General features: G+C 42.2%; 1 protein-coding gene across 1 annotated transcript; it reads right to left on the bottom strand.

Moving 5' to 3' along the window:
- Positions 1-963: 963 nt before the first annotated feature.
- On the bottom strand, positions 964-26,577 carry LOC110933979. Its single transcript, XM_022177179.1, has 3 exons — positions 26,395-26,577; positions 25,594-26,292; positions 964-2,943 (listed from the first exon to the last, which is right to left on the bottom strand). Exons 1-3 carry the CDS (start codon positions 26,575-26,577, stop codon positions 964-966), a joined length of 2,862 nt encoding a protein of 953 aa, XP_022032871.1.

Below are 26,577 nucleotides of genomic sequence, written 5' to 3'. Positions count from 1 at the left end.
TTATTAGAACATTCGAAATCGAAGCGTAAGGCGTACATCAGCCTGATCTCATCCGGGCTTATCAACATTAAGCCGGCTCCAGATCCCTTTCCACTAGATGACCCATCGGTGTATAGTTTCCAGGTCTGCCGGGCAGTGCTAGATTCCGGGATGTCCTAGACGACTGGGTCCACGATAGCTTCTCCTTCAGGTATTTCGGCTAGAAAGTCAGCAATCACTTGTCCCTTAACTGTTGTTCGCTTCTGATATTCGATATCCAAAGCACCAAGTTCAATTGCCCACTTGGCCAGTCTGCCAGAAATCTCCGGCTTGTGCAGGACTTGTTGCAGCGGGTAATTTGTTAGGACCTGTACGCGGTGTGCCTGGAAATATCTTCTCAGTCGCCGTGTGGCGTGTACTAGTGCCAAGACTAGTTTTTCCAACGTGGGGTACCGCGTTTCGGGTCCCGCTAACACTCGGCTGATGTAATATATTGGTGTTTGTCTTCCGTCCCGTTCAACCATGAGCACAGCGCTTACTGTAGTATGAGCTGCCGCTAAATACATCTTTAACACCTCATTAGGCCTTGGTGCTGTCAGCATGGGTAATCCTTCTATGAAGCGTTTCATGTCTTGCAAAGCTTTTTCCGCTTCGTTGGTCCATTCTTGTTGAGGCAATCTTTCAACGTTTTTATGAAGGGCAGGGATTTCTCGGCATGTCTTGCCAAGAACCTGTTGATCGCTACTAGCCGCCCATTTAGGGCTTGAGCTTCCTTCAATGTTCGTGGGGAAGGCATCCGCGCTATGGCGGCCACCTTTTCTAGGTTGGCTTTGAAACCATCTCGGGTGACCACTACCCCTAGGAACTTCCCTTCTTCCACCCCGAAAGAGCATTTCTTCGGGTTTAGTTTAATGTTATACTCTCTAAGCCGCTGAAAAGTTTCTACGATGTCTGCTAACATTTGCTTTTCTTCCCTGCTTTTGATTACAAGGTCGTCGACATAGACCTCCAAATTTCGTCCGATTTGTGTCTCGAACACCTTGTCCATGAGTCTCTGATAGGTAGCTCCGGCGTTCCGTAGACCAAAGGCATTTTTGTGTAACAGAAAATGCCCACATCGGTGTGAAACGCCGTTTTTTCTTCATCTTCTTTGGACATCTTGATCTGGTGGTACCCTTTATACGCGTCCAGGAAACACTTAAATCTGTAGGGTACCAGGGAATCGACCTTTAAGTCGATCTCGGGCAGCGGGTATGCGTCTTTAGGGCACGCCTTATTTAAATCTTTGAAATCAATGCACATTCGCCACGTTCCATCTGGCTTTTTTACCATTACCGGGTTGGATACCCACGTATGGTATTGTGTTTCCCTGAGGATTCCAGCTTCTACTAATTTTCGTACCTCTTTGACAACTGCTGCCCGTCGGTTCGGGGCCATGCTACGTTTACCTTGTGCGACCGGCTTAACGTCTGGGAGCGTTGCAAGTTTGTGTTCTGCTTTATCACGGGGGACTCCTGTCATGTCAGAATGTTCAAAAGCGAAGATGTCAACATTTCTTCTTAACAATTGCTTCAGGTCGTTTCTAATTTCTGGGGAAAGGGTGTCCCCGATTGTGACCATTTGGTCCGGATGGCGTGTGCTTAGTACCCATCTTTCTGGGCCCGTAGCTCCGGTAGGCCCTTGGTGGCATCTTTTGGTACTTAGTACTTCTCCAATCTTGTCACGAAACACGGTTGCAATACCCCGCGGTGTAGGAAACTTCATGAATCCTCGCGCCGTGGAGACTATAGCATCCAATTTTCCCAGGGTGAACCTTCCGATAATCACGTTGTGATATGACTCAGCTCGGACCACGAGGAAGGTCAGGAGTATGGTTCTTTCTCTAGGTGATTGCCCAAAAGTTACCGGGAAAGTGATCTGACCAATAGGGTCAACCTTTTCCCCTGTGAACCCTTTGATGGGGGCGTGTACTGATTCAAGCAGCTTTCTATCTTCTGGTTGCATTCTGTTGAAACAATGCTCATAGATAATGTCTTCTGAGCTCCCGGTGTCAACCAGGATTCGCCTCATGCGGTAGTCTCCTACTGCAGCGGATATGATCAGGGCATCTGTGGTAAGATGCAAGTCCTCCATGTGAGGTTCTATGGTCATTGTTGCCAACATCCAGGGTTCGAGCGTGGAGAAACTCCGTTTTGCTCCCCTTCCCATATCCGCGTGTACCATATTCAATTCACGCGGCCTCTTGCCTGCCGCCTTATCATTTTCTTCCTTGACGACAGGTGGGCCCTGCTTGATATCTCTTACTAGGTGTGCCAATTTACCCGCCTTTACAAAATATTCGATCTGTTTTTTAAGCTGAAAACAATCGTTGGTGTCATGACCGCTCCCTTTGTGGTATTCACAGTACTTACTCGTATCTTTGTTAGGATTATCTTTCAGTGGTTTCGGTGGGTTAAACCTGAGGTTTTCTGAGGCTAAAATTTCAGCCGGTGTCTTGCTCAAGTTGGGGTATTCGGATCGAGGTTTCGATGGCTCATTTCTTGAATAGGAGTTTCGGTGTCTATCGTACCGCGCATCTTTGTCGTTTCTCTGGTATCGGTCTCCCCTGCTTTTGCCTTTAGACCCCCGGTGATCCTTTTCCTCCTGGTTTTTTAGGGCTTCTTTTTTCCTATTGGCTGCATGGCTAGCTGCCACTGCCTTCTCTTGTATGACGTACACTTTGGCTATTCGCAGTATTTCATCGATTGTTGGGGGTACGCCATCCCTTCCATGTAGCGTCCTTAGTAACTCGTCATCATTTACACCCTGAAGGAAAGCTCCACATGCCAGATCATTTGTCACGCCCGGGATCGCCAGGCTTTCCTTGTTAAACCTGATGATAAAGTTTTCTACCGTCTCATTGTCTCGCCGACGGATGTGGAGGAGCTCGTTTCTATCTTTCGTGTGTCTGCGCTGCTGGCTAAACTGTATGTCACACCCCGATTTCCACGTGTCTCACCGGTGGGCCCGGTGGAGGATTACCGTGACGATGTTGGCAACAATATAGTCAAACCACACAATTATATAATGCACAGCGGAAGCATAAGATAAATATAAAAATTTCAACCTCTGATCGTAATATCAAAATGTATTACAGGGGTTGGATATATCCACAGTGGATCGTAAATAGATATAAAGTATTGTTCCATCAGATACTGCAATCAAGCTTGCGAGGCTTATCCCGACGCTAGGGAGCTAATACCAGCCAATTACGTTTAGGTACCTGCACTTAATCTTTTTGGGGAAAATACGTCAGTTTACACTGGTAAATACATTCAACTGACACATTTAAAAATGTTTATTAAAATTGATTTGAATGCACAAGGCACAAACTCTTTTATAACTTGGGAAAATTCATAATGATCTTGTGAACGTTTTACATGTTCTTTTATGCGTTCAGTAGCTCGGGTCGTGTCGGGTTAAAGATTTATAGACACACCACGTTTGCGTAAAACCGTAGTATAAAAACCAACGGCTACGTCTTTTAATTTTAATGTCGACACTTTATACCGGGTGTACGCCTACACCGGGATGTCGATGGTCGTGGCCATTTCGTAAAATGATGCCAAGGATATCCGGGACAACGGTCATTAAACCCCCCAAAGGCTTATAAGCAACAAAACTGTTTAAATGATCCGATCATATTTAATCAATTAACCACCTAAGCGATGGAATTATATAATGCTCAATCAAGCGGTATTAATATACCGTAACCCAAGCCCATATAGGGGAAATAAGTTAAAGTATTTACCTTTGCAAGTATAAATCCTTAATTTAGATCAAGTCACCGATAGCTTTTACTGGGGCTCCTAATCTGGAACGAAGGTTTTAATTAACCTCTTAGAATCCTAACGGGTCGTTATATGGCCGTAGCCTAGACCGGTTGGTTCCGATATATATTGATATGGTTTAATCGCGCGAAAAGGCGAAAACCGAGAATGGAGTATGATTTGGACCCAACAAGTTCAGAGACTTGTTTTATATGGGTTTATAGTCCATACTCTGGATTTTGGGGTTCAAATAATATAATTTGACCCATATCGGCTATTGCACGAAAACTAGTTCCATGAGCCGTACCGTGTGCGCAAATAGGCGAAACGGTTAACCATAAGTGTCCTACGCTTATTTCCTAAGTCAATATGCCTTAAAAGTATTTTGGTATCAGTAGGATACCTTCCGTAATGCCCGTAACGAGTTTAAGTTAATATTATGCCCCGTAGGGGCTTTTCGGTCATTTTAAAGACTTTAAAATGGCTTTTCGAGTTCTACAGGAAATCTGAGTTTCCCGAACAGCTTATAAAGCTTAAAATACTTTATTTATTATTTAAAACCAGTAGCAACTGGAATCGGGTCAAAAGACCTTGTAGAACTCCCGTTTTGGCCAAAAAGGGCATATTCGGTATTTACCGAACCGTAGCCATAACCGCAGGTTATGAGCAAGGTAAAAATTATTAAAAATCTTTAAAATTCCCAAAATATTATTTTACCACAGTGGGTAAAAGTTTTGGTGACGAAAACTTGGGTTAGATGGGCGTTATGCTAATTGCGCCGTTAATTACAAAACTTTCTTAAAAGTGCGCCTTTTAGCATAACTCTCATTCTAGGCCTCGGATTGACGTGAAACTTTAAGGACATGCTTATAATTTAACAAGCAAGGTTTTGGTCCGTTCACGTGTCCGAAATACTCGTTTTAATTTTAAAAGGCCGTTACGGTCAACTTTTAGGCGAATGACGGAAATACGTAAAAGACTCGGATAACTCCTGAACCGACCACAGAGGCGTATACCAACATGTGACCTGGTCCTAAGAGAGTCCTAAGGTATCTTTATACCTCACTAAAACGGGTCAGAACTGAAGTCAAAGCAAAAGTCAAACTTTTGCGACATTCGGCTCCGAACCGGTTCTATATAGTAAATGATCGATTCAAACGAGCGCAAACATGTTTATATACTTATTATCATGTTTTATGATTATCAAAACAGGTTCCATAACATATATATTACAGATTATGCATAATTCGCTAAAATAGCTTTCTGTTGACTTTTTAACCGCACGTTTGACTCGACATTTGACATAGTTAGAGTGGTGATCAGGGGGAACCATTTTAGAGGTTTATTACCCACATAAATACCAACTCATAACCACTTTTGATTCGTCATAAGACTGAACCATTACTGATTTATTGTAAAGTCAAACCGTAGTTACGACGGTTTTGTTCTTAGCCATTTACTAAGGAAATGTGACACCACAAAGGGTTAGATCACTTACAGAAGTTGTGTTCTTGTTTATGGAGCAGAGAAGAGGACTTGAGAGCTTTTGAAATGATCAGAGGTGTGTGTTTTAATGTTGTGAATGTTATGTTGCATACTAGTGCTATTTATAGCAAATGTCATGGCTCAAGATCATTACACACAACTCTACAAGTGCCCTTGGATGAATGGCAGGTGTATTAGAGGGTTATGGGTCGAGTAGGGGGCACCCATGCCTCATTGATTGAGGTTTGGTCGTTCATAAGCTCCAAAAGCCATGTAGTTACAACAATTCTGCATCTGGGCACTTTACGCGACCCGCATGGGAGTCCCCATGCTCTTTTACGCGGGCCGCCTGGGATTAAGAATCCAGGCGCGTAATTGAGGTGGCTCGCGGCCCGCCTCAACTTAAGCTTAACCTTCACGCGGGCCGCGAGAGGTTAAGATTTCAGGATTTTCAAATCCTTTTGCAATGATTGCAGAATCCAGCCATTAATAACGAAATCTTTCGTAATGATTTGCCTGACCTTTCGGTTTTGAAGGGGTAACTTTGCGGTTTAGCCCTCGGTTATTTACCGATAGGGGCCTCGTGTTATTTACCCGCATTATTAAGTCCCCGGTTAGTTTATTAATTATTCAGAAAGCCTTAACTTTCATTATTGACGCTTTTAACCCTTCTTCTACGAATTCGATCGTAACTTTCTCGTTTCATATCGAAACTTCGCGAAATTCATATATATTATTTTAGTGAGTGTATAATACCGTTACAAAGTCTTTGGAACGTTAAAGGGTCACTCAGAGGTATTATTAAACATGTTGACACAGTTAACCCCTGTAGTTTGTAATCTCTCACTTTCTTTCGCGTTTTGTTTTTGTACGATCTATTATTTATTCGTTTGAAGGTTTAAGCATTATTTAGGGATACTATACAGTATATTTACCCTTGTTGACATTTATAACCCTCGAATTTATATACATTCAAGGTTTGTCAAAATTAGTCCTTTATTTATTATAGATGCCACGTGTAAACAAATGACACGTGTTAACACATCATTGGACACAAAAATTCGAGGTGTTACATCCTCACCCCCTTAAAATAAATCTCGACCCGAGATTTACTCAAATAAATAGGGGTACTTTTCTTTCATTGTAGCTTCGACTTCCCACGTATATTCAGGACCTCTACGAGCATCCCATTTGACTTTTACAATCGGTACGTGCTTTCTGCGAAGCTTCTTCACCTGTCGATCTTCAATTGACAAAGGTTTTTCTATGAACTTTAAGCTCTCATCTATATGCACATCTGTGTGTGGAATCACCAAAGATTCATCGGCGAAGCACTTTTTGAGATTGCAGATGTGGAACACATCGTGAATTCCATTGAGCTCTTCAGGCAAGTTCAACTTATAGGCGACTGATCTGACCCGTTCAATGACCTCAAAAGTTCCTATGTATCTCGGACTCAGTTTGCCTTTCTTGCCGAAACGCATCACCCCCTTCCAGGGTGACACCTTAAGTAATACTTTTTCACCCACTTCGAAGTGAAAATCCTTACGCTTTGGATCAGCGTAGCTCTTCTGCCTATCGCGGGCAGCCTTGAGACGTTCCCGGATCTGGACAATCTTGTCTGTCGTCTGGAAAACAATCTCTGGTCCCGATAATTGGACCTCTCCTACTTCCGCCCAACAAACAGGCGATCTGCATTTCCTACCGTATAATGCCTCAAAAGGCGCAGCCTTTATGCTGGTGTGGTAGCTATTATTGTAGGAGAATTCGATCAGGGGTAGGTTTTTATCCCAGCTACCACCTAAATCGATCGCACATGCACGAAGCATGTCTTCTAGCGTTTGGATAGTACGCTCACTTTGGCCGTCCGTCTGTGGATGGTAAGCCGTACTAAAGTTTAAACGCGTGCCCAAAGATTGCTGGAAACTTTTCCAGAAATGAGATGTGTATCTAGTATCCCTGTCGGAGATAATAGACACAGGTATGCCGTGTAAGGCTACAATCTTATCAACATAAAGTTGGGCTAACATATCGGAGCTATATGTCTCCTTAATGGGTAGAAAATGAGCTGATTTAGTCAGCCTATCGACTATGACCCATATTGTATCGTTTCCTTTCCTGGTTTTGGGTAACTTGGTTATGAAGTCCATAGTTACGCATTCCCACTTCCACTCGGGAAGTTCAGGCTGTTGTAGCAAGCCAGATGGCTTTTGGTGCTCGGCCTTGACTTGAGCACAAGTCAAGCACTTTGCTACATGGGCGGCTACAGACTTTTTCAAGCCTATCCACCAATAATTTGCCTTTAAGTCTTGGTACATCTTGTCAGCACCAGGATGGACTGAGTATTTGGAACTATGGGCTTCCTGGAGAACAACATCTCGTAGTCCTCCATAAATCGGAACCCATATACGTCCGTTCAGCCTAAGAATTCCATCCTTGCTAAGAGTCAACTGCTCCTCAGTTACTCCCAGCTTTTCATTTGGATAGTTAGCTTCCAACACAGCCTCTCGCTGTGCAGCTAATATCCTTTCAATTAGATTGTTCTTGACTTCAATGCTCTTGGCATTGATTCGAATGGGTTTTACTCTTTCTTTCCTGCTCAAGGCATCGGCGACCACATTCGCCTTGCCGGGATGGTACCTGATTTCACAGTCATAATCATTCAGGGTTTCCATCCAACGGCGCTGTCTCATGTTCAACTCTTTCTGGTTGAACAGGTGCTGGAGGCTTTTGTGATCAGAATAAATCACAAATTTAATACCATAAAGGTAATGTCTCCACAACTTTAGTGCAAATACAACGGCACCCAACTCCAAATCATGGGTGGTGTAATTCTTTTCATGCACCTTTAATTGCCTTGAAGCATAGGCAATCACCTTGCCCTTCTGCATAAGCACACACCCCATGCCTGTGTGTGATGCGTCGCAGTAAACCACGAACTCATCAGTACCTTCTGGTAATGTTAACACAGGAGCGTTGCTTAGCTTCTGCTTCAGGATTTCAAAGGACTCTTGCTGCTTTGGGCCCCAAATGTACTTTTCTTTCTTCTTGGTCAAGGAAGTCAAGGGCGCAGCAATCCTTGAAAAATTTTCAATAAATCTCCGGTAGTATCCTGCTAATCCCAGGAAGCTACGGATTTCGGTAGGCGTCTTCGGCTCTTGCCAGTTCATGACTGCCTCTACCTTAGCGGGATCCACTTGGATACCACGCTCACTCACAACGTGACCTAAAAATTGAACCTCTCTTAGCCAGAATTCACACTTCGAGAATTTGGCGTAGAGTTTCTCATGCTGTAATAATTCGAGAATGCAACGGAGATGCTTCTCGTGGTCATCTTGGCTTTTAGAATAGATCAGGATATCGTCTATGAAGACTATGACGAATTTATCTAAATACGGCTTGCACACGCGATTCATGAGATCCATGAACGCAGCCGGTGCATTTGTGAGCCCAAAAGGCATCACTAGGAACTCGTAATGACCATAGCGAGTCCTAAATGCAGTCTTGTGTACATCTTCATCTCTGACCCTTAGTTGATGATAGCCCGACCTCAAGTCGATCTTTGAGAAGTAGCTTGCTCCTTGCAGCTGATCGAATAGATAATCGATCCTTGGTAAAGGATATCTATTCTTTATGGTAACTTTGTTCAGCTCACGGTAATCAATGCACAACCGCATTGATCCGTCTTTCTTCTTTACAAACAGAACTGGTGCTCCCCAGGGAGATGAACTAGGTCTGATAAAACCTTTCGCCAGCAGTTCATCCAACTGGGTCCTCAGCTCTTTCATTTCCGTAGGAGCTAATCTATAAGGTGCTCTTGCTATCGGAGCTGCTCCAGGAATGATGTCAATTCTGAACTCCACTTGTCTATCTGGTGGCAAACCAGGTAGTTCTTCGGGAAAAACCTCGGGGTATTCAGAAATGACAGGAAGATCCTCGATCTTCGGCTTTGGTTCTTCAATTATCACCTGAGCCATGTAAATTACACAGCCTCTGTTCAAACATCTTGAAGCTTTCAGCATAGATACGTCTTCGGGCAGTCCGTAATGCGTATCCCCTCGAATGGTAAGAGATTCACCACTCGGAGTCTTTAAAACTATCTGCCTTTTGCCGCAAATGATTTGGGCCTGGTTATGGGATAACCAGTCCATGCCTAGCACGATGTCAAAACCCGCAAGTTTGAAAGGAAGTAGAGATAAAGGAAAAGAATGGTTCCTAATGGACATTTCACATCCTTCTAGAACAGTAGAGACGGTTTCTATCGTGCCGTCTGCTAACTCTACTTCGTATTTCACGTCAAGGGTTTTGATTGGCATATTTAGTAGTTGGCAAAATTTCTGGTCTACAAAGGATTTATCAGCGCCAGAATCGAACAGTACTCTTGCAAATATATTATTTACGAGAAAAGTACCTGTAAGAACATTGTCGTCCTTAACCGCTTCCTTTGCATACAAGCGAAAAACTCTCGCATTGGACTTCTTAGTCTCTTCCGCCTTCTTGGCATACTTCGGGCAATTACTCTTAATATGCCCCTTTTCATTACAATTATAGCAGGTTGCATCCTTTATCTTTTTGCACTCCACTGTCTTATGATCCTTGGACTTGCTATAACAACCCTCGGTAAAACCGACATCCTCATAATATTTCTGACACCCTAATATATATTGTAAATATATCAACTTGTCTTTATATGCACCCCGTATGTGAAAACCGAGCCCCAAGATAGATTATACTATATAAAATAAATAAAAAACAATAATTATTAAGCTGAGGCGGGCCGCGTAGGGCCTCACCTCAAGCTTAAGCGGGCCGCGCGAGTAGGAGAACCAGATATCGTCAAACCCTTAGTTGATGCGGGCCGCGTACATGTTTGGGGAAGTGAAGGCGGGCCGCGAGCGTCCTGATTTGTGGCATGACCCGGAGCCGACACGTGTCAACACCGTGTCAAGTCTAGTGATGAGTGGGCCAAGCTACGCCGTTGACTTCATTTGACGCGGGCCGCGTGAACCCGGCCCAAATCCCACGCGGGCCGCGAGAAACCCCAGATCAGATCCTATAAATAGCACGCATCGGCTTCATTCGACGATCGCTCAAATCTTTCTTTCTTCGTATTAGATACGCTGCCCGATTGATCTAGGGTTCCGTAACGGCTGTCGTGGTTCTGCCCGACGTAGTCGTTGGAATGCCGTCTCGGGGAGGGTATTACTAATGTTAAAATGGGTTATTATACTAACACACGTGCATTTGTGTAATTTATAGATTATCTCCAGGAAACCCTTACGAAAAACCTAAAACAGCAATGTGAGTAATCTCCTTTTTGTTAACTGTTTTTACAAAACCTTAAATACCTTTCCATGCAAATGACAGTTATTGAGTATTTGTGAAGAATACAATTATAGTGGGTATGTTGGGGTTTTGTATACAAAATTGGTTACTGGCGTGGTAACATCCCATAAGTTGAGTATGACCGTACCACTGATGTTAATTGTGATGTCTTGGATACAAATGTAATTGCGGATGTGCCCTCAATACTGCAAATTGGTTTTTACTTAAACTTGATTAAACTGGGATTCACTCACCAGTATTTCCCACTGACAAAATGTTTTTAAAACGCGTTTCAGGTAACAAAATGTGAAAGCCAAATAGAAGCCAGCTGGACAGCACTGAAGGCTTGGAAAAGTGGCAATAAAGTTACCTAAGAATAAAATGGATGTTTTGATTAAATAAATAGGATTTATTCCTATGAAACGTGTATATTGAAAACTTGGGTTTTTACCCATATGTTTAATGTTATAAACATGGTGGTTTACTCTGATTAAAATATTTCCTAACTACGGTCCTGATGAAAATTTCCGCTGCCAAATTGAATAAATAAAATGTGATACCACCGAAACTGGCTCACGGCCGCCCGTTCCCGGGAGATAGGGATCGGGGGCTGTGACAGAAGGTGGTATCAGAGCTATGCCACTGATTCAGCCACAGAAGTGTTCTGCTGACATCAAAGTTCAAAGTGGTAGGAAATAAATTATGGAAATACGTGTATAATTGTATTTCTTGTTATGTGTTATCTGACTATTTGTTAGTTTACAGTATGAGCGACCAAGGACCTTCTGACGCCTATCGTCAACTGTCTGGTTCGCCTAGAAGCGAAGGCACCTCCTCTTCTCAGCCTGCCCTCTCAGGGTATTCTGCTGACACAGAAGAAGGGATCTTTGTGTTTAAGGCTCAGTCTGAAGAGCCATTTCCTCAGAAAAAGAGGGGATGGTTCAGTAGGGGAGCGCACGAACGTAGGAAAAGAATGAAAAAGTTGGAGGAACAGCGAGTGTTAGCCGCAGCAAAAAGAGAAACTGATGCTTATAATCAGGATATGCTCAATAGGGGTATCGCTAATATCCATATTTTAGCAACCACTGCTGCTGACCCAAACCTGGAACAAATGCTAGCACCACAACCACAAAATCCTGATCAACCCATGGAAATAGAAGACCAGATAGAAATACCTGAGTACAACCCGGAGGAGATACCTAGGGTACCTGCACCTGATCCTTTAGACCCAAACAACTACGACCCCTGGTGGGACGATGTTCGGGACTACGTGCAACAAAACCCAATTCAGGAAAATGTGCCAATACCCAACTTAGGAGCTTATCCAGGGTTAGATCCTCAAGATCCCTACAACATTAGTGACGCATATGTTAGGGAAATTTTAGAAAATCCATACCCGTACCAAGCCCCTATGCCTCCGTATCAGGAACCCGTACCTCAGTTTCCAAACCCAGTCCTAGAACCTGCACCCCCAATGAGTGCAGAAAATGTCCAGGAACTTAGGACTTTTGGGGAGGAAATTTTAGAAAGCAGTGATCGTATGCGACAGGTGGGAGAACGCCTCGTATGGAAATACGATGAGCGTAATATGGATTTTTGGATGAATCCATATCAGTGAAGGTGATGGTAGAAACAGTAATAATAATAATAATATAATAATATATGTGTGTATGTGTAAGAAAAAAAAAAAAAAAAAAACTACGGATGCATACTATTAGTATTGTAGTTTTACATTTCAGTCGGTACTGTAATTTTTATTTCTGTACTGGTGTGTATTGATGCATACTATATAAAAAGAGTAAAAGTCGCAATGCTCGACGCTTTTGGTTAAAAAGTGCGTGTCATGTGATTGGCTATATATAAATATTATTTGTGATATTAATATTTGGTAAATGTCTAAAATTCAGATGGCCGACACGGGAAATCAAGAAAATCTGAATAACGATAACCAGAGTAACATTAACGTGGTTAATGAGAATTCGGACAATAATAACAACGGAAATCAAATGGATAATAGTGCCGTTCAGCATATTGTGGCACAGGGAATTATAGATGCGATGCCATTTATTATTCAAACAGTTCAGGAAGCGAATAATAAAAGTAAGCATAGCAGTAAGCGACCAACTGAACCCGAAAACAGCGTGAACAATGGACCCATACTTCAAGCGCCCGTTCCCAAAAGAAGAAGAACCATGCCACATGGTTGTTCTTACAAAGAATTCTGGTCCTGCAAACCAATAGAATTCTCGGGCAATGAAGGACCCATTGCAGCTTTACGCTGGATAGAGAAAACTGAGGCAGTTCTGAAAATAAGCAAGTGTGCTGAAGAAGATAAAATAATGTTTGCTTCAAATCTGTTTAAAAATGCAGCCTTAGAATGGTGGAACACTATCCTCCAATCCAGAGGAAGTGATAGGATTTATAATATGGAATGGGAAGAATTCAAGAACATGGTAGAAAGGAAATTCTGCCCTCCCAATGAAAAAGAACAGATAGCAAATAAGTTTCTGAATCTAAGAATGACCGGGGTAGATAGTAAGGGTTACACTACCACATTCTTTGAATATGCTAGAATAGTACCTACCCTTGCATCACCTGAACCAGTGTTAATCTCCCGTTACATCTGGGGATTAATTGGAGAAATTAGACATGTAGTCAAGGCAGCTAGACCCCAAACCATAGAGGAAGCTGTAGAACTAGCTAATACCTTGACAGATGAGTTAATCCGTACTAGAGAAGAAGATCAGAGGAGAAACCTAACCCAAAGGCTTACTCAAGAATTCCGTTCTGGGAATTCCAATCGTAGGAATGTAGGTTCTACCTCTGCACCCTACTGCAAAGCCTGCAGAAAGAAGCATTCTGGAAGATGCTCTACTTACTGTAATTTTTGCAAGGCCCCAGGACACAAGGAAGAGAATTGCAAGAAGAAATCCAGTAATGGAATGTGTTTCAATTGTGGGGAAAAAGGTCACATTAGGACAAACTGTCCGAAATTGGCTCCAGCTGCAACCAACAAAAATCCTAAAAATGCCAGAGCATTCGTGCTAACTACAGAGGAAGCCAGGATGATTCCAGACGTAATTGCTGGTACGTTTTTAGTTAATGATATTTTTGCTAAAGTATTATTTGACTCTGGTGCAAACCAAAGTTTTATTAATACTTCGTTTTGCAAACTCCTAAATCAATCATTAACTAAACTACCACAAGAATGTCTAGTGGAAACCGCAAATGGAGAAACTGTTAAGATTTCTGAAATCTTGCAGGGAGCAAGAATAGAAATTTTTAATCAAAAATTTATGGCAAACCTTTACCCAATGAATTTGGTAGGATTTGATGTCGTATTAGGAATGGATTGGTTAATAGCCAATAAAGCCAATATCTTATGTGATCAAAAGTCAATACAGATAAAATCACCAAGAGGTGAAAAGATTACAATTAAAGGAGATAAACCTTTTAGATCCACTAAATTCATCTCTGTGATGAAAACTGCAAGTTGTATAAGAAAAGGATCTATAGTGTATTTGATTTCAATAATCACTAACACTAAAGGAAAAGAAGTAAAAGATATCCCAGTAGTATCCCAATTTTCAGATATCTTTCCAGAAGAATTGCCAGGACTACCGCCAGACAGGGAAGTTGAATTCAGAATTCATCTGTTACCCGGAACAGCACCGATTGCCAAAGCACCTTACCGTTTAGCACCCGCTGAAATGCAAGAACTGAAGAAACAACTAGACGAGTTGTTGGAAAAAGGATTCATACAGCCAAGCTCATCGTCATGGGGAGCGCCGATTTTATTTGTTAAAAAGAAGGACGGATCAATGCGTATGTGCATTGACTACCGTGAACTGAACAAAGTCACGATTAAGAATCGGTACCCATTACCGAGGATCGATGATTTGTTTGATCAACTTCAAGGAGCTCGATTTTTCTCTAAAATCGATTTAAGATCAGGATATCATCAATTAAAGGTACAGGAAGAGGATATTCCTAAAACCGCATTCAGAACAAGGTATGGTCATTATGAATTTACTGTCATGCCATTTGGTTTAACCAATGCCCCAGCCGCATTTATGGACATGATGAACCGAATATGTAAGCCATATTTGGATAAATTCATAATTGTCTTCATAGATGATATTCTAATTTACTCTAAAAGTAAAGAAGAGCATGCAAAGCACTTGCACTTACTTTTAAGTTTATTGAGAAAAGAGAAGCTTTATGCTAAATTTTCAAAGTGTGAATTTTGGTTAGAACAAGTGCAATTTCTCGGACATTTGGTGAATCATGAAGGAATTCATGTAGATCCAACGAAAATCGAGGCAATTACCAAATGGAAAACCCCAGAATCACCAACTGAAGTTAGAAGTTTCTTAGGATTGGCCGGTTATTATAGAAGATTTATTCGAGATTTTTCTAGAATAGCCATTCCTTTAACTAAGCTAACCTGTAAATCTGTTAAGTTTGAATGGGGACCAAAACAAGAAGAAGCCTTTAGAATCCTTAAGCAAAGATTAACCCATACACCCATACTAGCATTACCAGAAGGAACTGAAGACTTTGTAGTCTTTTGTGACGCTTCTAAATTAGGTTATGGATGCGTATTGATGCAACGTCAAAAGGTTATAGCTTATGCATCTAGACAGCTTAAGAGTCATGAAGGAAATTATTCAACCCATGATTTGGAATTAGGAGCCATAATTTTTGCCCTTAAGATTTGGAGACATTATCTTTATGGTAGTAAGTTTACCATATTCACAGATCATAAGAGTTTAAGATATGTCTTCAGGTAAAAAGAGTTGAATATGAGACAGAGACGCTGGATGGAATTGCTTAGTGATTATGATTGTGATATCCAGTATCATGCAGGAAAAGCCAATGTGGTGGCTGATACATTAAGTCGAAAATATCACGAAAAGCCAAAAAGGGTACGTTCTCTTAAATTAAATCTACAAGTAGATTTAAACAATCAAATTAGAAAAGCATAAAAATCAGTAATCAAGGAGGATACTGAAAAGTTAAAAGGAATGATTAAGGAATTAGAACAAGGAACAGATGGAATTTGGAGGTTCCATAAAAAGAGAATGTGGATACCTAAATTAGGAAATTTACGTCACCGTATATTAGAAGAAGCCCATAAGTCTAAATATACGATGCATCCAGGAAGTGATAAAATGTACCAGGATTTAAGGAAAAATTTCTGGTGGATAGGAATGAAAAAGGACGTAGCAGCTTATGTTTCTAAATGTTTAACTTGCTCACAAGTTAAAGCTGAACATCAGAAACCCTCAGGAACGTTACAACAATTAGAAATACCAGTTTGGAAATGGGAATGGATAACAATGGATTTTGTTACCAAATTGCCTAAAACAAGGAAAGGTAATGATACAATCTGGGTGATTGTAGATAGATTAACCAAGTCAGCTCATTTCTTACCAATGAAGGAAACCTTTAGTATGGAACAATTAGCCAAATTATATGTAAATAAAATTGTTTCATTACATGGCATTCCTTTATCAATTGTTTCTGATAGAGATAGCCGTTTTACTTCTCATTTTTGGTCAAGTTTCCAAAAAGCAATGGGAACCAGGTTAAATCTAAGCACAGCTTATCATCCTCAAACGGACGGACAAAGCGAAAGGACAATTCAGACAATGGAGGACATGCTTAGAGCTTGTGTAATTGATTTTGGAGGTAACTGGGACGAACACTTACCTTTAATAGAATTTTCTTATAATAACAGTTATCACACAAGTATCAATGCTGCACCATTCGAAGCACTTTATGGACGAAAGTGCAGAACCCCAGTCTGTTGGGCAGAAATTGGGGAAAAACAATTATCTGGACCTGAGATAGTACAAGAAACAACTGATAAAATCATTCAAGTCAAGGAACGACTGAAAACAGCACGTGATCGCCAAAAGAGCTATGCTGATAACAGACGCAAACCATTAGAATTTCAAGTGGGAGATAAAGTGTTATTGAAAGTCTCTCCCTGGAAAGGAGTGGTAAGATTCATCAAAAGAGGAAAGCTTAGTCCCAGGTATATTGGACCTTTTGAAATTATCCGAAGAATAGGACCTGTAGCTTATCAGCTACGACTGCCAGAGGAAATGGCAGGAATACATGATGTGTTTCATGTATCCAATCTTAAAAAGTGTTTAGCTGATGAATCACTCGTAGTACCTCTTAAGGATATAGAGGTTAATGAGCAACTCAAGTTTGTGGAGAAGCCTCTACAAATTGAAGATAGGAAAGTTAAAAATCTCAAGCATAAGAGATTGGTTCTGGTCAAAGTAAAGTGGGACTCCAAAAGAGGACCCGAGTACACGTGGGAGCTTGAATCCGAAATGCAAAAGAAATATCCACACTTGTTCCAGTAGATCTCGAGGACGAGCTCTAAAACAAGGTGGGGAGGATATAACAACCCTCGGTAAAACCGACATCCTCATAATATTTCTGACACCCTAATATATATTGTAAATATATCAACTTGTCTTTATATGCACCCCGTATGTGAAAACCGAGCCCCAAGATAGATTATACTATATAAAATAAATAAAAAACAATAATTATTAAGCTGAGGCGGGCCGCGTAGGGCCTCACCTCAAGCTTAAGCGGGCCGCGCGAGTAGGAGAACCAGATATCGTCAAACCCTTAGTTGATGCGGGCCGCGTACATGTTTGGGGAAGTGAAGGCGGGCCGCGAGCGTCCTGATTTGTGGCATGACCCGGAGCCGACACGTGTCAACACCGTGTCAAGTCTAGTGATGAGTGGGCCAAGCTACGCCGTTGACTTCATTTGACGCGGGCCGCGTGAACCCGGCCCAAATCCCACGCGGGCCGCGAGAAACCCCAGATCAGATCCTATAAATAGCACGCATCGGCTTCATTCGACGATCGCTCAAATCTTTCTTTCTTTCTAAATTTCTGAAGTAGTATACACTATACCCGGGCATTATACCCCCTAAAATAGCGAGGTTCTGCTACGATGTAAGTATTATAACCCCTGGAGACGTATTAGATACGCTGCCCGATTGATCTAGGGTTCCGTAACGGCTGTCGTGGTTCTGCCCGACGTAGTCGTTGGAATGCCGTCTCGGGGAGGGTATTACTAATGTTAAAATGGGTTATTATACTAACACACGTGCATTTGTGTAATTTATAGATTATCTCCAGGAAACCCTTACGAAAAACCTAAAACAGCAATGTGAGTAATCTCCTTTTTGTTAACTGTTTTTACAAAACCTTAAATACCTTTCCATGCAAATGACAGTTATTGAGTATTTGTGAAGAATACAATTATAGTGGGTATGTTGGGGTTTTGTATACAAAATTGGTTACTGGCGTGGTAACATCCCATAAGTTGAGTATGACCGTACCACTGATGTTAATTGTGATGTCTTGGATACAAATGTAATTGCGGATGTGCCCTCAATACTGCAAATTGGTTTTTACTTAAACTTGATTAAACTGGGATTCACTCACCAGTATTTCCCACTGACAAAAGGTTTTTAAAACGCGTTTCAGGTAACAAAATGTGAAAGCCAAATAGAAGCCAGCTGGACAGCACTGAAGGCTTGGAAAAGTGGCAATAAAGTTACCTAAGAATAAAATGGATGTTTTGATTAAATAAATAGGATTTATTCCTATGAAACGTGTATATTGAAAACTTGGGTTTTTACCCATATGTTTAATGTTATAAACATGGTGGTTTACTCTGATTAAAATATTTCCTAACTACGGTCCTGATGAAAATTTCCGCTGCCAAATTGAATAAATAAAATGTGATACCACCGAAACTGGCTCACGGCCGCCCGTTCCCGGGAGATAGGGATCGGGGGCTGTGACACTTGCATAGCCCACAGGGTGGAGTCTTTTGTTGCGACTGTGAACCAGACGCAAACCTACACTTCCCGGAGTGAGGTTTCTTGCAGACCTTGCAGTAAGGTCTTCCATCAGCTTGCCCCTCCTTCTTTGCCTCCGACCCTCTTTTGCTTTCACCGTTTCCACGGTGCTTTTTCCCAGACTTTCGTGAGGTATCATCCTCACGTTTTCGCTTTTCAGCCTCCTTGCTCCTTTGTGCCCTCAGACGGACAGCATCAAGTGTAAGAGACAAGGAGAGGTCAGTAACTGACCTGAAGGTCGTCGGTCTAGAGGCCTTCACACTGGCCTTGATCGCCGGCTCTAACCCCCCAATGAAACGGGCAATCCTTCTAGGTTCTGGTGTCACAAGATATGGCACCAGGCGTGACATAGTGTTAAAACTTGTCAGATATGCTTGACAATCCAGGTTTGTCATCACTAGTGAGACAAAATCTGCCTCAATCTTCTCAACCTCGTGCTGAGGGCAGTAGTTTTCTTTTATGAGGGTAATAAACTCCCCCCATGACATTTTGTACAAGGCAGACTTACCTGAAGCCTGCACCAGAGCTCTCCACCACGCCAGGGCCTCGCCCTTGAATGACTGGGACACAAACTTAACCATGTCCCTCTCAGCGCACCCGCTGATGTCCACTATCGTGTCCATCTCGTCTAGCCAGGTGATACAGTCAACCGCACCTTTCTCCCCTGTAAATTCACGGGGCTTACATGATACAAAGTATTTGTAGGTGCAACCCTTAGCACTTGACGCATCAGTATATTCTCTATCGCGATGAACGCTGTGCTCAGTAGACGAGTGCTTGTCGTCATCTTTCTTGGGTTCAGAGGGTGGTTTGGAGTGTGTCTTTGGTTTAGAGGGTGGTTTTGACACAGTTCTGCCTTGAGACTCAGTATTTTGACGATCAATAGCTGCCTGAACAGCATTGGCAATCAGAGTCTTCAGTTGTGCGCCTGTCAAATGCACTGACGCATTGTCATAGTCATCTTCATTTGTGTGGCTGTTCTCTCCATCGGGATCCGTCATTGTAACTTGATTCTGTTACAGAAGATAACAAAATTTTATTTAGAAGATTATTATATAATTGTCTTTTATGACAATTCGTCAACCATGGTACAGAGACCATATTTGGTTAACTTTTTATTTCATTACATATTAGGATCTGAATATATCCTATTTCAGCTATATAGATAATATTGGCGGCATAAAGCCTAATCATGATGATGTTTTATAATATTAGCCGAGATTTCAGAGAATCCAAGGCATAGAGAATTGAACCGTAGTTCTTTTATCTCTTCTTGACAGGGAGTCATAGACCACCACTGTCTTTTGTCGTTATAAGACGATTATTTCGGCCCATAGGCACTACACCTCTAATGGATGTTTTAGTATGGTTGGCCCGTAGGCACTACATCTCTAATGGATGTTTTAATAATATTGGCCCGTAGGCACTACATCACTAACGGATGTTTTAATAATTCTGGCACGTAGGCACTGCATCACTAAGGGATGTTTTTAATAATATTGGCCCGTAGGCACTACATCACTAACGGATGTTTTAATAATTCTGGCCCGTAGGCACTGCATCACTAAGGGATGTTTTTAATAATTCTGGCCCGTAGGCATTGCATCACTAATGGATGTCTTTATAATATTGATCACCTTCATTGGTGATTTAACCCACGATTTATATATCATTTAGTTGGGTTTTGAAATCCTTAAAGGATTATTGTATAAGAATGACGTGCGTGATTTTAACGAATCACATCTGCCATGAATGTTAACATGCGTACAGAGGTTAACAGGGAATCAGAATCTTTTCAGTTAGGTCGTACCATCTTGACTAGATCTTAAAAGACCCCAAGCTAGGTTTCACCTTGTAAGATTCTTTATTTAGGCAGATCAATATAAAAGGAATGGTTTTGATTTATTTTTATATATATTAAAACAAAACTTATAACATACATTCCAAAATCTCAAATACAATTACATATTGCCCTAAACGGGTCTTTCAAATAGTACATACCTCCATAGAGGTTTTAAAATAAGTGACAAGTCCACGCAGGGACTAATACAAGATAGGTGTCCATGCAAGGACTAAAGATAAGTCCGCGTAGGGACTGAAATACGATAAGTTGTCCTCACAGGGACTAATTTTAAAGTAAATTACATTCGTACAACTATTAAGGGCTAGTGGTCACGTTTCTTCTTTTTGCCCTTTAGTAGGTTCGCCAAGCCTTTGAGAAATCCTCGGTGGCGTTTCTTTTCTTCCTCGAACTCTCTCTCCACACGATCTAGTCGATGGAGTATTTCTTCCCGTTCAGGAGGAGAGAATCGTGGTTGTGGCGCTTGATGCGGAACGGGAGGTCTGGGAGGTATTGGATACCCATGGGCTGAGTAGTCCGGTGGTCCCATGTTTCCATGTGCTCCGTCAGGGTAGCGTGCATTATATCTTGCCGACACCACATATGGGTCGCGCTCATAGCCGTAGTTGTATTGTGCTTGTGACGGTTCGAACGGGTTGTAAGCCGTCGGACCTGTATAAGCAGGTATGGGTTGGTCATACCCAAATGGTGGCGAATTTCGTGCAGTTGGTGCGGAGTTCGCCTCCTGTATAGGACTTGAAGGTCCTTCTTCTTGTAGCGGCGGATAGTGGCTACTACTAGAATGTCGAGGAGTGCTGAAGTGGATACCCCCTCCTCCTCGTGTAGACATACGAGCATTTGTCCTCCTACGCCTCGGCGGATCAGGTATTACTGGTTGCGCCGGTGGCGGAGGTGGTGGCGTAACTGCCTCAAAGCGTGAATCCTCAGAGGGATCCTGTGGATGTCTCGGTGGTTGAGATGTCTGTCGAGATGGCGTGTAGTACCATTCATGTCGGTCAAACATCGCTTGGAAACTGTCAGGTCCTTGATAGGGCGTTCCATGGAAGGATGACCCATCAGAAACTTCTATCGGATGCGTGGGCGTACCACGAGCTGGTTCAGTAGGATCCTCATCTTCCTCCATGGGATCTTCCGAAAAGTGGTCATGTGGCCCTAGTGGAACAAAACCTGAAGGTTCCTGTATGTAGTCAGCCGGATTGAACTGACCTATGTAGTAGGGAGTAGGGTCGTCGTAATTTCGGTGCGATACCGAACGTTGTAGAGGTATGAAGGAAGGTTGTGGGTTATTGGGATCATTTTCTGAATCTGGCCCAAAGGAGTGCCGGTAGGATGGCGTCGAGCTGTGCGAAGTGGAATGCCTCGCGGGTTCGTAAAGATCTCTTCGTCGTTGTGGCTCTTCGCTCCTTGTCATCGAAGGATGTCTTGTACCAGATGGTCCAGCTTCGGTATCGTGATGTGTCACGATTTCTCCTCGGCCTCTTCTTCCCCTTCCTCTTCCTCGGAATATAACAGGTGGCATTTTCCTGCTCCAAAACTTATTAAAAATCAAATCGAAAATAAAGACAAAAAGGAGTAATAATCCGAATTTGTCCTAAGTTATTGTCTAGACTCAAGTATGTGCAATTATGTCACTGAGATTAAACACAATAGGATAGTGTTTAATTCACTCAATGTTGGCTCTGATACCAACCTGTCACACCCCGATTTCCACGTGTCTCACCGGTGGGCCCGGTGGGGGATTACCGTGACGATGTTGGCAACAATATAGTCAAACCACACAATTATATAATGCACAGCGGAAGCATAAGATAAATATAAAAATTTCAACCTCTGATCGTAATATCAAAATGTATTACAGGGGTTGGATATATCCACAGTGGATCGTAAATAGATATAAAGTATTGTTCCATCAGATACTGCAATCAAGCTTGCGAGGCTTATCCCGACGCTAGGGAGCTAATACCAGCCAATTACGTTTAGGTACCTGCACTTAATCTTTTTGGGGAAAATACGTCAGTTTACACTGGTAAATACATTCAACTGACACATTTAAAAATGTTTATTAAAATTGATTTGAATGCACAAGGCACAAGCTCTTTTATAACTTGGGAAAATTCATAATGATCTTGTGAACGTTTTACATGTTCTTTTATGCGTTCAGTAGCCCGGGTCGTGCCGGGTTAAAGATTTATAGACACACCACGTTTGCGTAAAACCGTAGTATAAAAACCAACGGCTACGTCTTTTAATTTTAATGTCGACACTTTATACCGGGTGTACGCCTACACCGGGATGTCGATGGTCGTGGCCATTTCGTAAAATGATGCCAAGGATATCCGGGACAACGGTCATTAAACCCCCCAAAGGCTTATAAGCAACAAAACTGTTTAAATGAGCCGATCATATTTAATCAATTAACCACCTAAGCGATGGAATTATATAATGCTCAATCAAGCGGTATTAATATACCGTAACCCAAGCCCATATAGGGGAAATAAGTTAAAGTATTTACCTTTGCAAGTATAAATCCTTAATTTAGATCAAGTCACCGATAGCTTTTACTGGGGCTCCTAATCTGGAACGAAGGTTTTAATTAACCTCTTAGAATCCTAACGGGTCGTTATATGGCCGTAGCCTAGACCGGTTGGTTCCGATATATATTGATATGGTTTAATCGCGCGAAAAGGCGAAAACCGAGAATGGAGTATGATTTGGACCCAACAAGTTCAGAGACTTGTTTTATATGGGTTTATAGTCCATACTCTGGATTTTGGGGTTCAAATAATATAATTTGACCCATATCGGCTATTGCACGAAAACTAGTTCCATGAGCCGTACCGTGTGCGCAAATAGGCGAAACGGTTAACCATAAGTGTCCTACGCTTATTTCCTAAGTCAATATGCCTTAAAAGTATTTTGGTATCAGTAGGATACCTTCCGTAATGCCCGTAACGAGTTTAAGTTAATATTATGCCCCGTAGGGGCTTTTCGGTCATTTTAAAGACTTTAAAATGGCTTTTCGAGTTCTACAGGAAATCTGAGTTTCCCGAACAGCTTATAAAGCTTAAAATACTTTATTTATTATTTAAAACCAGTAGCAACTGGAATCGGGTCAAAAGACCTTGTAGAACTCCCGTTTTGGCCAAAAAGGGCATATTCGGTATTTACCGAACCGTAGCCATAACCGCAGGTTATGAGCAAGGTAAAAATTATTAAAAATCTTTAAAATTCCCAAAATATTATTTTACCACAGTGGGTAAAAGTTTTGGTGACGAAAACTTGGGTTAGATGGGCGTTATGCTAATTGCGCCGTTAATTACAAAACTTTCTTAAAAGTGCGCCTTTTAGCATAACTCTCATTCTAGGCCTCGGATTGACGTGAAACTTTAAGGACATGCTTATAATTTAACAAGCAAGGTTTTGGTCCGTTCACGTGTCCGAAATACTCGTTTTAATTTTAAAAGGCCGTTACGGTCAACTTTTAGGCGAAACACGGAAATACGTAAAAGACTCGGATAACTCCTGAACCGACCACAGAGGCGTATACCAACATGTGACCTGGTCCTAAGAGAGTCCTAAGGTATCTTTATACCTCACTAAAACGGGTCAGAACTGAAGTCAAAGCAAAAGTCAAACTTTTGCGACATTCGGCTCCGAACCGGTTCTATATAGTAAATGATCGATTCAAACGAGCGCAAACATGTTTATATACTTATTATCATGTTTTATGATTATCAAAACAGGTTCCATAACATATATATTACAGATTATGCATAATTCGCTAAAATAGCTTTCTGTTGACTTTTTAACCGCACGTTTGACTCGACATTTGACATAGTTAGAGTGGTGATCAGGGGGAACCATTTTAGAGGTTTATTACCCACATAAATACCAACTCATAACCACTTTTGATTCGTCATAAGACTGAACCATTACTGATTTATTGTAAAGTCAAACCGTAGTTACGACGGTTTTGTTCTTAGCCATTTACTAAGGAAATGTGACACCACAAAGGGTTAGATCACTTACAGAAGTTGTGTTCTTGTTTATGGAGCAGAGAAGAGGACTTGAGAGCTTTTGAAATGATCAGAGGTGTGTGTTTTAATGTTGTGAATGTTATGTTGCATACTAGTGCTATTTATAGCAAATGTCATGGCTCAAGATCATTACACACAACTCTACAAGTGCCCTTGGATGAATGGCAGGTGTATTAGAGGGTTATGGGTCGAGTAGGGGGCACCCATGCCTCATTGATTGAGGTTTGGTCGTTCATAAGCTCCAAAAGCCATGTAGTTACAACAATTCTGCATCTGGGCACTTTACGCGACCCGCATGGGAGTCCCCATGCTCTTTTACGCGGGCCGCCTGGGATTAAGAATCCAGGCGCGTAATTGAGGTGGCTCGCGGCCCGCCTCAACTTAAGCTTAACCTTCACGCGGGCCGCGAGAGGTTAAGATTTCAGGATTTTCAAATCCTTTTGCAATGATTGCAGAATCCAGCCATTAATAACGAAATCTTTCGTAATGATTTGCCTGACCTTTCGGTTTTGAAGGGGTAACTTTGCGGTTTAGCCCTCGGTTATTTACCGATAGGGGCCTCGTGTTATTTACCCGCATTATTAAGTCCCCGGTTAGTTTATTAATTATTCAGAAAGCCTTAACTTTCATTATTGACGCTTTTAACCCTTCTTCTACGAATTCGATCGTAACTTTCTCGTTTCATATCGAAACTTCGCGAAATTCATATATATTATTTTAGTGAGTGTATAATACCGTTACAAAGTCTTTGGAACGTTAAAGGGTCACTCAGAGGTATTATTAAACATGTTGACACAGTTAACCCCTGTAGTTTGTAATCTCTCACTTTCTTTCGCGTTTTGTTTTTGTACGATCTATTATTTATTCGTTTGAAGGTTTAAGCATTATTTAGGGATACTATACAGTATATTTACCCTTGTTGACATTTATAACCCTCGAATTTATATACATTCAAGGTTTGTCAAAATTAGTCCTTTATTTATTATAGATGCCACGTGTAAACAAATGACACGTGTTAACACATCATTGGACACAAAAATTCGAGGTGTTACACTGTAAGATAAATTTGGACTCTAAATCTTCAAAGCTGTATATTTCACCTGTAGGCAGACTATCCCACCAGACCCGGGCCGCGCCCACTAGTGTTTGTACGAACATTTTGCACCATAAGGGCATGGACCAACAGGCTACCTCGTCGGCTCTTTTGAATAAGTTGAGATGGTCGTCCGGGTCGGCGAGGCCGTCATATTTGCCAACCGTTTGGGGCATCTTGGGTTTCTCCTTGATAGGGGCCTCAGCGATTCGTCGGGTGAATTTAGACCGGAAAGTCGCGTCTATCGGCTTGTACGGCCTGGTGAGTTCGTCTTCTTCCACGTTTATAGGCTGTATTGGTGGGGCGTCCATACCCGGGGCAGTACCCACTATAGGATTGGAATTTCCTATTGGAGACACCCGAGGCCTAACCGTGTTTCCCCTGTCGTAAACAGGTTCAGCTGTAGGCGGAGTCTGGGTGTAAACCGGTTGTGGTGTTGGAAGATTCCACCAAGGCGGCATGTAAGCCGCGTATGGCGATTGAGTGCTACCCTGCGCGGTTCCCTGGAGCGGGTACGCCGAACCCCCGTATGAGGGTAAATATCCATACGGGGGTGCATAACAATACCTAGGGAAGTATACTTGGTTTCCTGGTGTGACGGGAGCGTTCATAATTCCGGCCGGCATGATGACCGGTTGATGAGGCGGTGTTGACAATGCCGCTGTAAGCGCTGCTGAGTATAGCGGTGGCATCGAGTTGGTAGTCAGAGGTTGATAGTATTGAGGCATGCTAGTTTGTGGTATGATGGTGCTGGGGCTTGCCGATGTGATAACAGGGACGGAGGAGAGGCGTGAAGCCTGTGCATTAGTAATTGTCGCTGGGGTGAACATATCACCGCTAGTTCCCCCTAACTATCTCGATTGCAGTTGTGAGGGCATGTAAAGAAACGGATTCGTCACCACAGTCTGGGAAGGAACGGTGGTGATGTTATCAAAACCTGGCGGCGGTCCTTCTGCCTCGAACTCTGGGTCCAGCGACCTTGTAACGGCTGGGGGAGACTGCGTGGTAGCAGCGAGGCTTGTCCCCAACGTCAGGTTATTGTTTGTCATCATTTGATCTGCTACGTTCTGATCACTTGCCAT

Source organism: Helianthus annuus, chromosome 14 (assembly GCF_002127325.2).
Source record: "Helianthus annuus cultivar XRQ/B chromosome 14, HanXRQr2.0-SUNRISE, whole genome shotgun sequence".
In the NCBI taxonomy this organism is placed as follows: domain Eukaryota; kingdom Viridiplantae; phylum Streptophyta; class Magnoliopsida; order Asterales; family Asteraceae; genus Helianthus; species Helianthus annuus.
This window is presented reverse-complemented; position numbering and strand designations above follow the sequence as displayed.

Excerpts from the sequence above, each read along its gene's own strand:
- LOC110933979 (XM_022177179.1), bottom strand. The coding sequence starts at position 26,577 with ATGGCAAGTGATCAGAACGTAGCAGATCAAATGATGACAAACAATAAC. Across the intron at positions 26,293-26,394 it reads CCGTTCCTTCCCAGACTGTG|GCTTCACGCCTCTCCTCCGT; the intron begins GTGACGAATCCG and ends ACTAATGCACAG. Across the intron at positions 2,944-25,593 it reads TATTCAAAAGAGCCGACGAG|TTTAGCCAGCAGCGCAGACA; the intron begins GTAGCCTGTTGG and ends TGTGACATACAG.